Source organism: Euprymna scolopes, chromosome 26 (genome assembly GCF_053919585.1).
Source record: "Euprymna scolopes isolate OS-2025 chromosome 26, ASM5391958v1, whole genome shotgun sequence".
NCBI lineage: Eukaryota > Metazoa > Mollusca > Cephalopoda > Sepiida > Sepiolidae > Euprymna > Euprymna scolopes.
Window position 1 is genome coordinate 32,954,243 of NC_136507.1, and position 13,885 is coordinate 32,968,127.

Consider the following 13,885-nt stretch of genomic DNA (forward strand, 5'->3'; position numbering starts at 1 on the left):
CTAATTAATTTTTTAAAGATCTAATTAATTTTTTATAGATCTAATCAATTTTTTAAAGATCTAATCAATTTTTTAAAGATCTAATTAATTTTTTAAAGATCTAATCAATTTTTTAAAGATCTAATTAATTTTTTAAAGATCTAATCAATTTTTTATAGATCTAATCAATTTTTTAAAGATCTAATCAATTTTTTATAGATCTAATCAATTTTTTAAAGATCTAATCAATTTTTTAAAGATCTAATCAATTTTTTAAAGATCTAATCAATTTTTTAAAGATCTAATTAATTTTTTATAGATCTAATCAATTTTTTAAAGATCTAATTAATTTTTTAAAGATCTAATTAATTTTTTAAAGATCTAATCAATTTTTTAAAGATCTAATCAATTTTTTAAAGATCTAATCAATTTTTTAAAGATCTAATCAATTTTTTAAAGATCTAATTAATTTTTTAAAGATCTAATCAATTTTTTAAAGATCTAATCAATTTTTTAAAGATCTAATCAATTTTTTATAGATCTAATCAATTTTTTAAAGATCTAATCAATTTTTTAAAGATCTAATCAATTTTTTATAGATCTAATCAATTTTTTAAAGATCTAATCAATTTTTTAAAGATCTAATTAATTTTTTAAAGATCTAATCAATTTTTTAAAGATCTAATCAATTTTTTAAAGATCTAATCAATTTTTTAAAGATCTAATCAATTTTTTAAAGATCATACCAATTTTTTAAAGATCTAATCAATTTTTTAAAGATCTAATTAATATTTTAAAGATCTAATTAATTTTTTAAAGATCTAATCAATTTTTTAAACATCTAATTAATTTTTTATAGATCTAATCAATTTTTAAAGATCTAATCAATTTTTTATAGATCTAATCAATTTTTTAAAGATCTAATCAATTTTTTAAACATCTAATTAATTTTTTATAGATCTAATCAATTTTTTAAAGATCTAATCAATTTTTTATAGATCTAATCAATTTTTTAAACATCTAATTAATTTTTTATAGATCTAATCAATTTTTTAAAGATCTAATTAATTTTTAAAGATCTAATTAATTTTTTAAAGATCTAATCAATTTTTTAAAGATCTAATCAATTTTTTAAAGATCTAATTAATTTTTTATAGATCTAATCAATTTTTTAAAGATCTAATTAATTTTTTAAAGATCTAATCAATTTTTTAAAGATCTAATCAATTTTTTAAAGATCTAATTAATTTTTTAAAGATCTAATCAATTTTTTAAAGATCTAATCAATTTTTTATAGATCTAATCAATTTTTTATAGATCTAATCAATTTTTTAAAGATCTAATTAATGTTTTAAAGATCTAATCAATTTTTTTAAAGATCTAATCAATTTTTTAAAGATCTAATTAATTTTTTAAAGATCTAATTAATTTTTTATAGATCTAATCAATTTTTTAAAGATCTAATCAATTTTTTAAAGATCTAATTAATTTTTTAAAGATCTAATCAATTTTTTATAGATCTAATCAATTTTTTAAAGATCTAATTAATTTTTTAAAGATCTAATCAATTTTTTATAGATCTAATTAATTTTTTAAAGATCTAATCAATTTTTTATAGATCTAATCAATTTTTTAAAGATCTAATTAATTTTTTAAAGATCTAATAAATTTTTTATAGATCTAATCAATTTTTTAAAGATCTAATTAATTTTTTAAAGATCTAATCAATTTTTTAAAGATCTAATTAATTTTTTAAAGATCTAATCAATTTTTTATAGATCTAATCAATTTTTTAAAGATCTAATTAATTTTTTAAAGATCTAATCAATTTTTTATAGATCTAATCAATTTTTTAAAGATCTAATTAATTTTTTAAAGATCTAATTAATTTTTTAAAGATCTAATCAATTTTTTTAAGATCTAATCAATTTTTTAAAGATCTAATCAATTTTTTAAAGATCTAATTAATTTTTTATAGATCTAATCAATTTTTTAAAGATCTTATTAATTTTTTAAAGATCTAATCAATTTTTTATAGATCTAATCAATTTTTTAAAGATCTAATCAATTTTTTAAAGATCTAATTAATTTTTTAAAGATCTAATCAATTTTTTATAGATCTAATCAATTTTTTAAAGATCTAATTAATTTTTTAAAGATCTAATCAATTTTTTAAAGATCTAATTAATTTTTTAAAGATCTAATTAATTTTTTATAGATCTAATCAATTTTTTAAAGATCTAATTAATTTTTTAAAGATCTAATCAATTTTTTAAAGATCTAATTAATTTTTTAAAGATCTAATCAATTTTTTAAAGATCTAATCAATTTTTTATAGATCTAATCAATTTTTTAAAGATCTAATTAATTTTTTATAGATCTAATCAATTTTTTAAAGATCTAATCAATTTTTTATAGATCTAATCAATTTTTTATAGATCTAATTAATTTTTTAAAGATCTAATCAATTTTTTAAAGATCTAATCAATTTTTTATAGATCTAATCAATTTTTTAAAGATCTAATTAATTTTTTAAAGATCTAATCAATTTTTTAAAGATCTAATTAATTTTTTAAAGATCTAATTAATTTTTTATAGATCTAATCAATTTTTTAAAGATCTAATTAATTTTTTAAAGATCTAATCAATTTTTTAAAGATGTAATTAATTTTTTAAAGATCTAATCAATTTTTTAAAGATCTAATCAATTTTTTATAGATCTAATCAATTTTTTAAAGATCTAATCAATTTTTTATAGATCTAATCAATTTTTTAAAGATCTAATCAATTTTTTATAGATCTAATCAATTTTTTAAAGATCTAATCAATTTTTTAAAGATCTAATTAATTTTTTATAGATCTAATCAATTTTTTATAGATCTAATCAATTTTTTAAAGATCTAATCAATTTTTTATAGATCTAATCAATTTTTTAAAGATCTAATCAATTTTTTATAGATCTAATCAATTTTTTATAGATCTAATCAATTTTTTAAAGATCTAATCAATTTTTTAAAGATCTAATCAATTTTTTATAGATCTAATCAATTTTTTAAAGATCTAATCAATTTTTTAAAGATCTAATCAATTTTTTAAAGATCTAATCAATTTTTTAAAGATCTAATCAATTTTTTAAAGATCTAATTAATTTTTTAAAGATCTAATTAATTTTTTAAAGATCTAATTAATTTTTTAAAGATCTAATCAATTTTTTAAACATCTAATTAATTTTTTATAGATCTAATCAATTTTTAAAGATCTAATCAATTTTTTATAGATCTAATCAATTTTTTAAAGATCTAATCAATTTTTTAAACATCTAATTAATTTTTTAAAGATCTAATCAATTTTTTAAAGATCTAATCAATTTTTAAAGATCTAATTAATTTTTTATAGATCTAATCAATTTTTTATAGATCTAATCAATTTTTAAAGATCTAATCAATTTTTTATAGATCTAATCAATTTTTTAAAGATCTAATCAATTTTTTATAGATCTAATCAATTTTTTAAAGATCTAATCAATTTTTTAAAGATCTAATTAATTTTTTAAAGATCTAATCAATTTTTTAAAGATCTAATTAATTTTTTATAGATCTAATCAATTTTTTATAGATCTAATCAATTTTTTAAAGATCTAATCAATTTTTTAAAGATCTAATCAATTTTTTAAAGATCTAATCAATTTTTTATAGATCTAATCAATTTTTTAAAGATCTAATCAATTTTTTAAAGATCTAATCAATTTTTTAAAGATCTAATCAATTTTTTAAAGATCTAATCAATTTTTTATAGATCTAATCAATTTTTTAAAGATCTAATCAATTTTTTATAGATCTAATCAATTTTTTAAAGATCTAATCAATTTTTTATAGATCTAATCAATTTTTTATAGATCTAATCAATTTTTTAAAGATCTAATTAATTTTTTAAACATCTAATTAATGTTTTATAGATCTAATCAATTTTTAAAGATCTAATCAATTTTTTATAGATCTAATCAATTTTTTAAAGATCTAATCAATTTTTTAAACATCTAATTAATTTTTTATAGATCTAATCAATTTTTTAAAGATCTAATCAATTTTTAAAGATCTAATTAATTTTTTATAGATCTAATCAATTTTTTATAGATCTAATCAATTTTTTAAAGATCTAATCAATTTTTTATAGATCTAATCAATTTTTTAAAGATCTAATCAATTTTTTATAGATCTAATCAATTTTTTATAGATCTAATCAATTTTTTAAAGATCTAATTAATTTTTTAAAGATCTAATCAATTTTTTAAAGATCTAATTAATTTTTTATAGATCTAATCAATTTTTTATAGATCTAATCAATTTTTTAAAGATCTAATCAATTTTTTAAAGATCTAATCAATTTTTTATAGATCTAATCAATTTTTTAAAGATCTAATCAATTTTTTAAAGATCTAATCAATTTTTTAAAGATCTAATCAATTTTTTAAAGATCTAATTAATTTTTTAAAGATCTAATCAATTTTTTAAAGATCTAATTAATTTTTTAAAGATCTAATTAATTTTTTAAAGATCTAATTAATTATTTAAAGATCTAATCAATTTTTTAAACATCTAATTAATTTTTTATAGATCTAATCAATTTTTTATAGATCTAATCAATTTTTTAAAGATCTAATCAATTTTTTAAAGATCTAATCAATTTTTTATAGATCTAATCAATTTTTTAAAGATCTAATCAATTTTTTAAAGATCTAATCAATTTTTTAAACATCTAATTAATTTTTTATAGATCTAATCAATTTTTAAAGATCTAATCAATTTTTTATAGATCTAATCAATTTTTTAAAGATCTAATCAATTTTTTATAGATCTAATCAATTTTTTAAAGATCTAATCAATTTTTTATAGATCTAATCAATTTTTTATAGATCTAATCAATTTTTTAAAGATCTAATTAATTTTTTAAAGATCTAATCAATTTTTTAAAGATCTAATCAATTTTTTATAGATCTAATCAATTTTTTAAAGATCTAATCAATTTTTTAAAGATCTAATCAATTTTTTAAAGATCTAATTAATTTTTAAAGATCTAATTAATTTTTTAAACATCTATTTAATTTTTAAAGATCTAATTAACTTTTAAAGATCTAATTAATTTTTTATAGATCTAATCAATTTTTTTAAAGATCTAATTAATTTTTAAAGATCTAATTAATTTTTAAAGATCTAATTAATTTTTAAAGATCTAATTAATTTTTTAAACATCTATTTAATTTTTAAAGATCTAATTAATTTTTAAAGATCTAATTAATTTTTAAAGATCTAATCAATTTTTTAAAGATCTAATTAATTTTTTATAGATCTAATCAATTTTTTAAAGATCTAATCAATTTTTTAAAGATCTAATCAATTTTTTAAAGATCTAATTAATTTTTTAAACATCTATTTAATTTTTAAAGATCTAATTAACTTTTAAAGATCTAATTAATTTTTTATAGATCTAATCAATTTTTTTAAAGATCTAATTAATTTTTAAAGATCTAATCAATTTTTTAAAGATCTAATTAATTTTTTTAAAGATATAATCAATGTTTTAAAGATCTAATTAAAGTTTTTTTAAAGATCTAATTAATTTTTTTAAAGATCAAATTAATTTTTTTTAATTTTAAAATAAAGTAAAATGTTTCACTTTTAATAGCCAATCGAATTGTGTTACTTAAATATGACTTTAAGTTTTTACAAATTCTTTTACAATAACTATTTTTGGTACTAGTACACTTATTGATCCTTGCTGAAATAATAACGTTATTATTTAAAAAGCCATTCTTAACATGGGGAGGGGAGGGTGTTTTGTACCTATTCTATACTTTAACCTTACAATTGAATAAAAAACATATAAAAAAAACTTTAATTAAACATGGAAATACGATTTAAAAAAATAGCGCGGATCAGTAAGTGCACTAGCACCTTATTTTTTTATACTAATCTATATAATTATAAAGCTCAAATGACCTTGTAACGAGTGATGTAACACACTTTCCGGTTTACGACATCCGGTTGCGCATGCGCGCATAAACATTAATCCATAACAATGTAAACAAATAAACACAAATTGCTTCTTTTGCAGATTTTGACCTGCGTACTGAAATATTAACGTTATTATTTCGAAATTATTATTTAACATGGGAAGAGTGGGGGTGTTTTGCAACTATTCTTTATTACAACTATACTGTCATTATTTTCTTACAACTAAACAACTTTAACCCGTTGACAAACATAAGAACAATTGTAGTAAAGCCAAGACTACTACTACTACTCTCTCTCCGTCCCTTTTCCTTCCTTCTTTTTTTATTTTTTATTTACATTTCTAGATACAAAATAGTTGTGAGAACGGTGAATTTGTTGACACATTTACTAATCTGTTTCAATATTAGTTTTATTTTATTTATTTAGGTTTTATTTTTTTGCTTCAGGTTTTATTAATTATTATTTTTTTTTTTTTTAGATTTTAAGTTTCTATAACTTCGTTGAAAGATTCCAATATGGGTTTTTCATTTTTATATTTCTCATCGGTAGGTTCATGTGCGTTTTTGCTGCTAAATGACTTTCGTCGGCATTTGATTCGTAGGAAAATCATGTTTAATTTGAGCGATTATTCGGAAAAATAGATAACTTTACACGAATAGGGAGGATTTTATTTTTTTTCATGTTTGAGTGATCCGTCCGTGATTTTTCATTTTAATATACTTTCATAGAAATATTTCTGTTATGTCAACAAAAAAAAAAAAAAAACTATTTTCATTACGTCACAAGTGTCACCCTCATACATGAATTGCATAGCTAATAAAACATACTGACCCAACGGGTCACGGGTAGTCTAGTAATTATTAGATACTTAGTAATTAAGTTATTTTACAATGATTTCAATTTTTAAATTCTATCCATAATTTATAGTAATGACGTCAATTTCGCTATCAAATCAAGTGGGATTCTTACTACAGGTGTAACATGACTTATGTCCCATTTTCTTCCTCATATTTCTGTTTCCCTAAACACCAAGAGGGCCGATATTTTAACTGAAGGAATTTATCACATTCTTAGACAAATTATTAGTAGAATTTGTAGCATTAGTATTTGTAGTATTATAAGAAGTTTGGCATAAAACAGATATTTTTCTGTAAATTTTTTTTTATTTACTTTAAAGAATGTCTCAAGATAATTACCGGAATGCCATAACTTCTTCTTCTTATTTTTTTTTCTAAAACATTGTTACATTAAATAAAGTTGACAAAAATAATTTCATAATCGTGTAATATTTATTTCTTGTAACTGTTAATTTTCTTTTTATGTGAAACATTCGTAAAAACAAATTAACATTTTTTTTTTTTTTTTTTTTTTTTTTACAGAAAAGTATAATTCTTACGCCAAACTTCTTATAATGACCTAAAAGAATGTGGAAGATGTTTCATCGGGGACGCCAAATCAACTATCACCGTCTAGAAAAAAATGTCTCGAGATATATGCCGGAATGGCAAAGGTTTTTCTTCGTTTTTGTTCGTCACCATAAGTGCCAATCTGAAACTGCACCGAGAGAAACAGCAACAAGTTCCGCTTTTTTTTTTACCTGATCGTAGGGACTTTTCTCGAGAATGATTGTACAAAGCTCAGCGCATTCTTTAAATTTCCTTCGTCGGAATTTGCTGATTGCGTAGAACATTGGATCCATTCTTTCTAACGGTGGCATTGTTCAATATTCAAAGGTTTCAAAGCGGATCTTCTCAAACAATAACAACGACAGCGGCCATGTTGTATACGGTTACCAACACAACAATTGATTTATTGCAAAGGGACTTAACTCTAGCGATGGAATTCTTCTGTGAGAGTTATCTTCTCTTCGTCACGAGCTCGTATTGTACACCGTTAAAAATGAATACATAAAAGGGTACTTGTGCAGATTAGTGACGCATTTCAGGTGAAAACATTCTTACGTACTTACGTGTCATGCCGAAATTAAATGGGAAAAATTACGAAAAAAGTGGGGTTTGTATTACTGTACACAGATTCGAAAAAGTTGTCAAAAAACAAATATATAACAAATAAATGTTATCAAAGGCAAGATAAGTTACTTTTCTACCAAACTGGATACATTTTTTTGTTTTTATTCAATGTAACATATTTATTCAGCTCGAAAAGCATGCAGTGTTTACCGATGTATTGGAAAATTAAAAATGGCGCCCGACACTCACTTTAACATGGTAAGTTTGGGAAAAGGTTTTATAAATAATAAACTAGACAAAATACTATTAAAAAAACACAGAATGTTAAAGTGAGTGTCGGGCGCCATTTTTAATTTTCCAATACATCGGTAAACACTGTATGCTTTTCGAGCTGAATAAACATGTTACATTGAATAAAAACACGAAAATATATATCCAGTTAGGTAGAAAAGTAACTTATCTTGCCTTTGATAACATTTATTTGTTATATATTTGTTTTTTGACAACTTTTTCGAATCTATGCGTACAGTAATACAAACCCAAAAAGTGAAAATAAGAATTTATCAAATTATCGAGTTTAATCATATGTTGTAATGGGGAAGTGTTGTGCCAGTAATTCTGTCTGACAAACCGACTTATCTCCCTTGATTTTCATTTAGGGCCGTCATTTTAAAGGATAAAATGTCACAACGTTATTGTGGATGACTTTTTGTTAAAAATACATCTAGCACATCTACTGGATTACTTCTTTGTGATTCTTGGAATTTATACTAATTTCTACATGACACGCAAGTACGTAATAATGTTTTCACCTGAAATGCGTTGTTTTAAAATATAACTAATCTACAAAAGCGCCAAAAAATGTTTCTGCAGTGTTTGCACTAATTATTTGACTTGTACTGTCAAACACACTTAAAAAATGCTTTCATTTCTTGTTTTAAAATCAATAAATAAAAACCCAATTACGCGCACAAAAAGAAATTAATAAATTTCAGAGGCGCAAAGATTTTTACAAAATGCGCCCATGCAAATTCTGCATGGAAGAAAACTTATAATGTGTCTTGTTTGGCGGACGTAGTTGAAAGCATACCATGTGACGAAGACATGCACTTTTTAACCAATCAACGCTCAAAGAAAGACTTAATTTTCAAACCTTTCTTCCCAACTTGCCTGGGAGCCTATCGAAAAATATATAAACGATGAGCGAACTCACTCACTCTTTTTTCTTCCTCTCGTCAATGTCTTCGTTGCCATTTCCTCACTAACATGACGAAACCCACCTATTTGCACGCACAGAGAGAGAAAATAATGCAGGCATTCAACCGCGTACATAAACATGTACTTTCTACCTCTCTTTTCTCTTACCAACGTCGTCATTGCTACTTGTTCTCGCCAGCATGACAAAACACACCACAAAAACACACACACACACACAGAATAATGCAGATGTTCAGCCGCACACACAAAGACATTTCCTTTCCTCTTTCTTTCTCATATCACACAAAAAAGATAAGCCTATTTTCTCACTAAGAAAACAAAGGACATTCTCTGCTTTTTCTCTCAATCTAACAAACAATCTAAAACACTGTGGGAGCCTTCCCTAGTCGCAAAAACACGCGTTCACATTTCAAGCCACTTTTCTTGTCACATACATACGGGCACGTGTACACATATGTAGATATATTCACGTTCACATACATACACTCACATTCACGTGTATACACACACACGCTAACGTACACACATGTACGCACAGATACGCGCACATGGACAAAGTCACTTCCCCTTTCAAAGGAAATCCACACATGTGCAAAAGACTCGCAATGAAGCGAGTCAATAATAGAAGATATTGTTCTTTGGAAGAAACACCTTACCTTGAAATCATGCATTTAATCAAGTTTATTTGCCGTTTTAACTTTTGCAATATTTCATTTCAGTTTCCAGATAATATCAGGTAATCAATAGAAAATACACACCATTTCTGGAATTACCTCCCCCTGCAGACTTGTATATAATAAAGTTTGGCAGCTGTTTTTCACTTGTGGTGTAATCAATTCTGGTCCCCAGATAATATTGGGTCATCAGGAGAGAATACACACCATTTCGGGACCTACCTCTCCCTGCAGACTTGTATATAATAAAGTTTAGCAGCCGTTTTTCACTTATGGTGTAATCAATTCTGGTCTTTAGATAATGTTGGATGATCAGGAGAGAATACATAGATACGTTCTGGGGAGGTTTTGCTCAGAACATACTTCATTGTCAAAATCAACTCAAAAACTAGTTGGAGAAATTTCTTTAGTTGAAAATACTTAACATGTTTTTCTGCAAACCTACTTTTAGAAGAGCCGAAGAAAATCAAAATGAAGTGGAGAAAAAAAGAGAGGGTAGCATTTAGAGCCATTTGCTTTTTAGATTTTGTAGGAATCACTTTGCGATTCGGTCGCCACAATTCTACTATGCCAATAAGTACCTGACTTCTGATGCAATCATATATTTTGGAAATCGCTTCAAAAAAAGGCATGAAGCAACTTAATATAAGAAACTAAGAAAAAAAAGTACTTCAAGGTTCCAAATTTGCCAATGATAAATATTAGATTGAATAGATTCTGACCCAGAAAATAGCAATTTTCCCCCTTTGTCAGAAATATAGCTCGTGAAGACTTAAGAACAAAATAAGAGACGTGAGAGTAATACAACTGTTGAAAGTAATCCAAAGATTCATTTTCTACTCTCCATATCAGAGGCAGATAAGTTATAAGATGAAGTATTACTGCCACGTCTAGGGACATGCCGCTCAGAACACTTTTTATAGGCCAGAGTTCAAAATCAACTCAAAAATAGTTGGGGATGATTCCTTATGATTTCTTTCTCATAGAAAAGCATTGGAACAGTGCAGAGCGACATAGAGAAAAATTGGTAAAAAAAAAAAAAAAAAAAAAAAAAAATGAGTAAAAAAAACAATAAAAATAAATTAGTAAAAAAAACAATAAAAAAATTGGTAAAAAAAACACAAACAAATTCATAAAAAAAAGAGTAAAAAAAATCAATAAAAATAAATTAGTAAAAAAACAATCAAAGTTTGTAAAAAAAAAAAATGAGTAAAAAAACAAAAACAAATTGGTAAAAAAATAACAAAAACAAATTGGTAAAAAAACAACAAAAACAAATTGGTAAAAAAACAACAAAAACAAATTGGTAAAAAAAAAACAAATTGGTAAAAAAAAACAACAAAAGTTCAAAATATCGATTTTTTATTTAAAAAAAATGAGTTAATTATTTTCTCTTTTTTAAAATTTTATTTACTGTCATATCAAAATTTTTCAGTTTTCATTCTTATGCAGTAATTGAAAAAAAAAAAAATTAAACTGCAAATTTTTTTTCTTTTTTCATTTTTAAAATTTATTTGGAGCATTAAAAATGAACGAATCATGTAATACACATCCATAGTAGCTGTGATATCGCAATACAGGTTTATGTCTTCAAGAACTACTTCTCTATAGACTACCACATGGTCATCTTCAAATCCAATATCTACAAATATTTTATTTTTGTTTTTTACCCCTTTGGGTGTAAGGGATTACTATTTGTGATCGTGTCTGTCAAAGGACTGTGCGGGGCTGAGTAGTGAAATGTCTGTTCACATGGCATTTAAATTTCTGCAGGTTATTTCAGTGAGGGAAGCAGGAAACAGGGAAATAATTCCAAATTTTAGCAGTTTGAGGAAAGAAACTATTGGAGTAGAAGACTTTCCTGCGGCTAAGGACCTTAATAATGAAGGAGTGGGATTTTGCTGCTTGTAAGTTTCGTCTGGGGGGGCACATGTGCTACGAGTTAATCAGAAAATATTTCATTAAAGTATTACAAAACAAGTACAGGCGCACAACACTGCGGTGATGGGACAGAGGTTGGAGCTTTGCTGTTAGTGTGGGACCTATTAGATTGGAAACTCTTATGGAACCCTGTGTAATAGTGAGATACTAGTGGAAAATGCATTAGCCTACATGTGGCAACAATACTCCTTCAGGCCAAGTATCTGTTCTGATACTACACTTTTATCTTTTCTGTTCTCAGTCAGTGGAGGAGAAATCCTTCATGACCGAGACATTTTTTTTATTTTTGTTCCTATCCAAGTGCCCTTTTCTAAGAAGCTGGGTTTTCCTCACATTAAAAACCGACCTCGTTTCTAACTCTGCCCTCGTCGGGATGCAAGTAAATGGGAACATTACTCCTTCATGGGCGAATTTGGCCAAAACCGTTAGCATGAGTAATTAATTTTCGTTTATTCCATTTATCATTTCCAATCCTCTTGCAATATTCTTTATCATTGACAACCTGTTTGTCTCGTTAACCCTTATCCTTAAGTGGCTTTTAGTCTTGATAAGTATTGATTCATTACCAAGCAAAAATTTTTTAAAAATTAACCAATCCGTATTGAAGTCTTATTGATGAAAGGAGAGAACTTGAATGCCTACTAGACACTATTCTCGCGTGTCTAAGATCTCTCTCAGTACAGAGGTTTGTCAGGACAACCAGCACGAGGATACTTTTTTCTACACGTAAATCCTGATTAAATATTCAAAATCATAAAGTATCTGCAGTCCGAATAAAATCTCATCGGTATGGCTAGTCATCACTGGTTTTTACAAGCAATGGTGCATATTCGCTAAATGATGTTACCTTAAGTAACAGCATGAAGCCGGATACTCAACCAGACCAGATGAATTCTTGATAAGACCAAGAGACCACAAAAAAGATTTAATATAAAATATTTAGATGGTCAATCGAGGAGAGGAACATTATGTTCCCAACTTCTTTAGTAACTCAGTGTTTAAGATGTAAACGAGAACTTTACTGGAATATTCGATTATATATGTGTATCTCATGTAGAGATCAAGTGTATGCCCCCGAAAAGGGGACACTCGATTTCTGATAACTTCAACTGAAGTAAGATGAAGCACAAGAGAGACTTTAATATAGAAAGGAAACATGAATACTGTCTAAGATGTCTATGTACAAATGTTTGTTAAGACAACATGGCATGAAGATACTTTTCCTGAAAGTTAACTTTTACCAAATATTCAAAATCACATAATATTCGCAGCCTAGTTAAGATCTCATTGGTTTTTACAACTGGTATTATTTCAAGTAACAACACGAAGACTGATTATCCACCAAACAAAAAGAAAGTTCGTCCTGGAATCCAGTAACATCCAAAAAGATATACTATACCATATTTAGATGGTGAAATAGTATTTACAACAAAAATAATATCTCTTCGGTATGGCTTACCCACAATAGCTTTTACTAGGAACGATGCACTTTTTCACGTGATGTAACCTCAAGTGACAACATAAAGCTCGATACTTCACTAGACCAGATTAATTCTCGTCTCAGAAGCAAGTAAAATTGAGAGTCCACAGGAAAGGTATATATGATATTTAAATGGTCATATAAAGAGAGGAAAATGTCTGGGTTCACTTTCTTAATGAGCTCAACTTGTTTACTAACTCAATGTTTGAGATGTAAATGAGAACTTTACTGGAATATTCAGATGTCTATAATAACCATTATCTATAATAATCATTATCTTTAAAAACCATTATCTATAAGAACCATTATTAAATAACCATTATAAATGGTTTATCATTTGTGCTTCGATGCTAACATTATTTAGACAAAATCTTAATTTCAAAGTTATGTATTCATCAAAATTAATTAGAATTAAATCTTTGACAAGGAATATTTGTTTTAGCAAGAATCAAGGATTGATTGATTGATTTAAGTAGAAAAAAAACTAGTTTATCATTTTGCTTTGATGCTAACATCATTTAGAGCAAAATCAAAGTTATGTACACATAAAAATACATTAGAATCAAATCTTTGGCAAGGAATCTTTTTTTTTTAGCAAGAATCAAGAATTGA

At 24.7% G+C, this 13,885-nt stretch overlaps 1 protein-coding gene across 1 annotated transcript in view; it reads right to left on the reverse strand.

Moving 5' to 3' along the window:
* LOC145247976 (tetratricopeptide repeat protein 8-like) overlaps positions 1 to 7,825 on the reverse strand; it is a 65,157-nt gene extending 57,332 nt beyond the window's left edge. Inside the window, exon 1 of the mRNA XM_080109634.1 lies at positions 7,588 to 7,825. Coding sequence (XP_079965760.1) covers positions 7,588 to 7,707 — 120 coding nt within the window. The 5' untranslated portion in view covers positions 7,708 to 7,825. The remainder of the gene's footprint in view (positions 1 to 7,587) is intronic.
* Between the last annotated feature and the right edge of the window lie 6,060 nt (positions 7,826 to 13,885).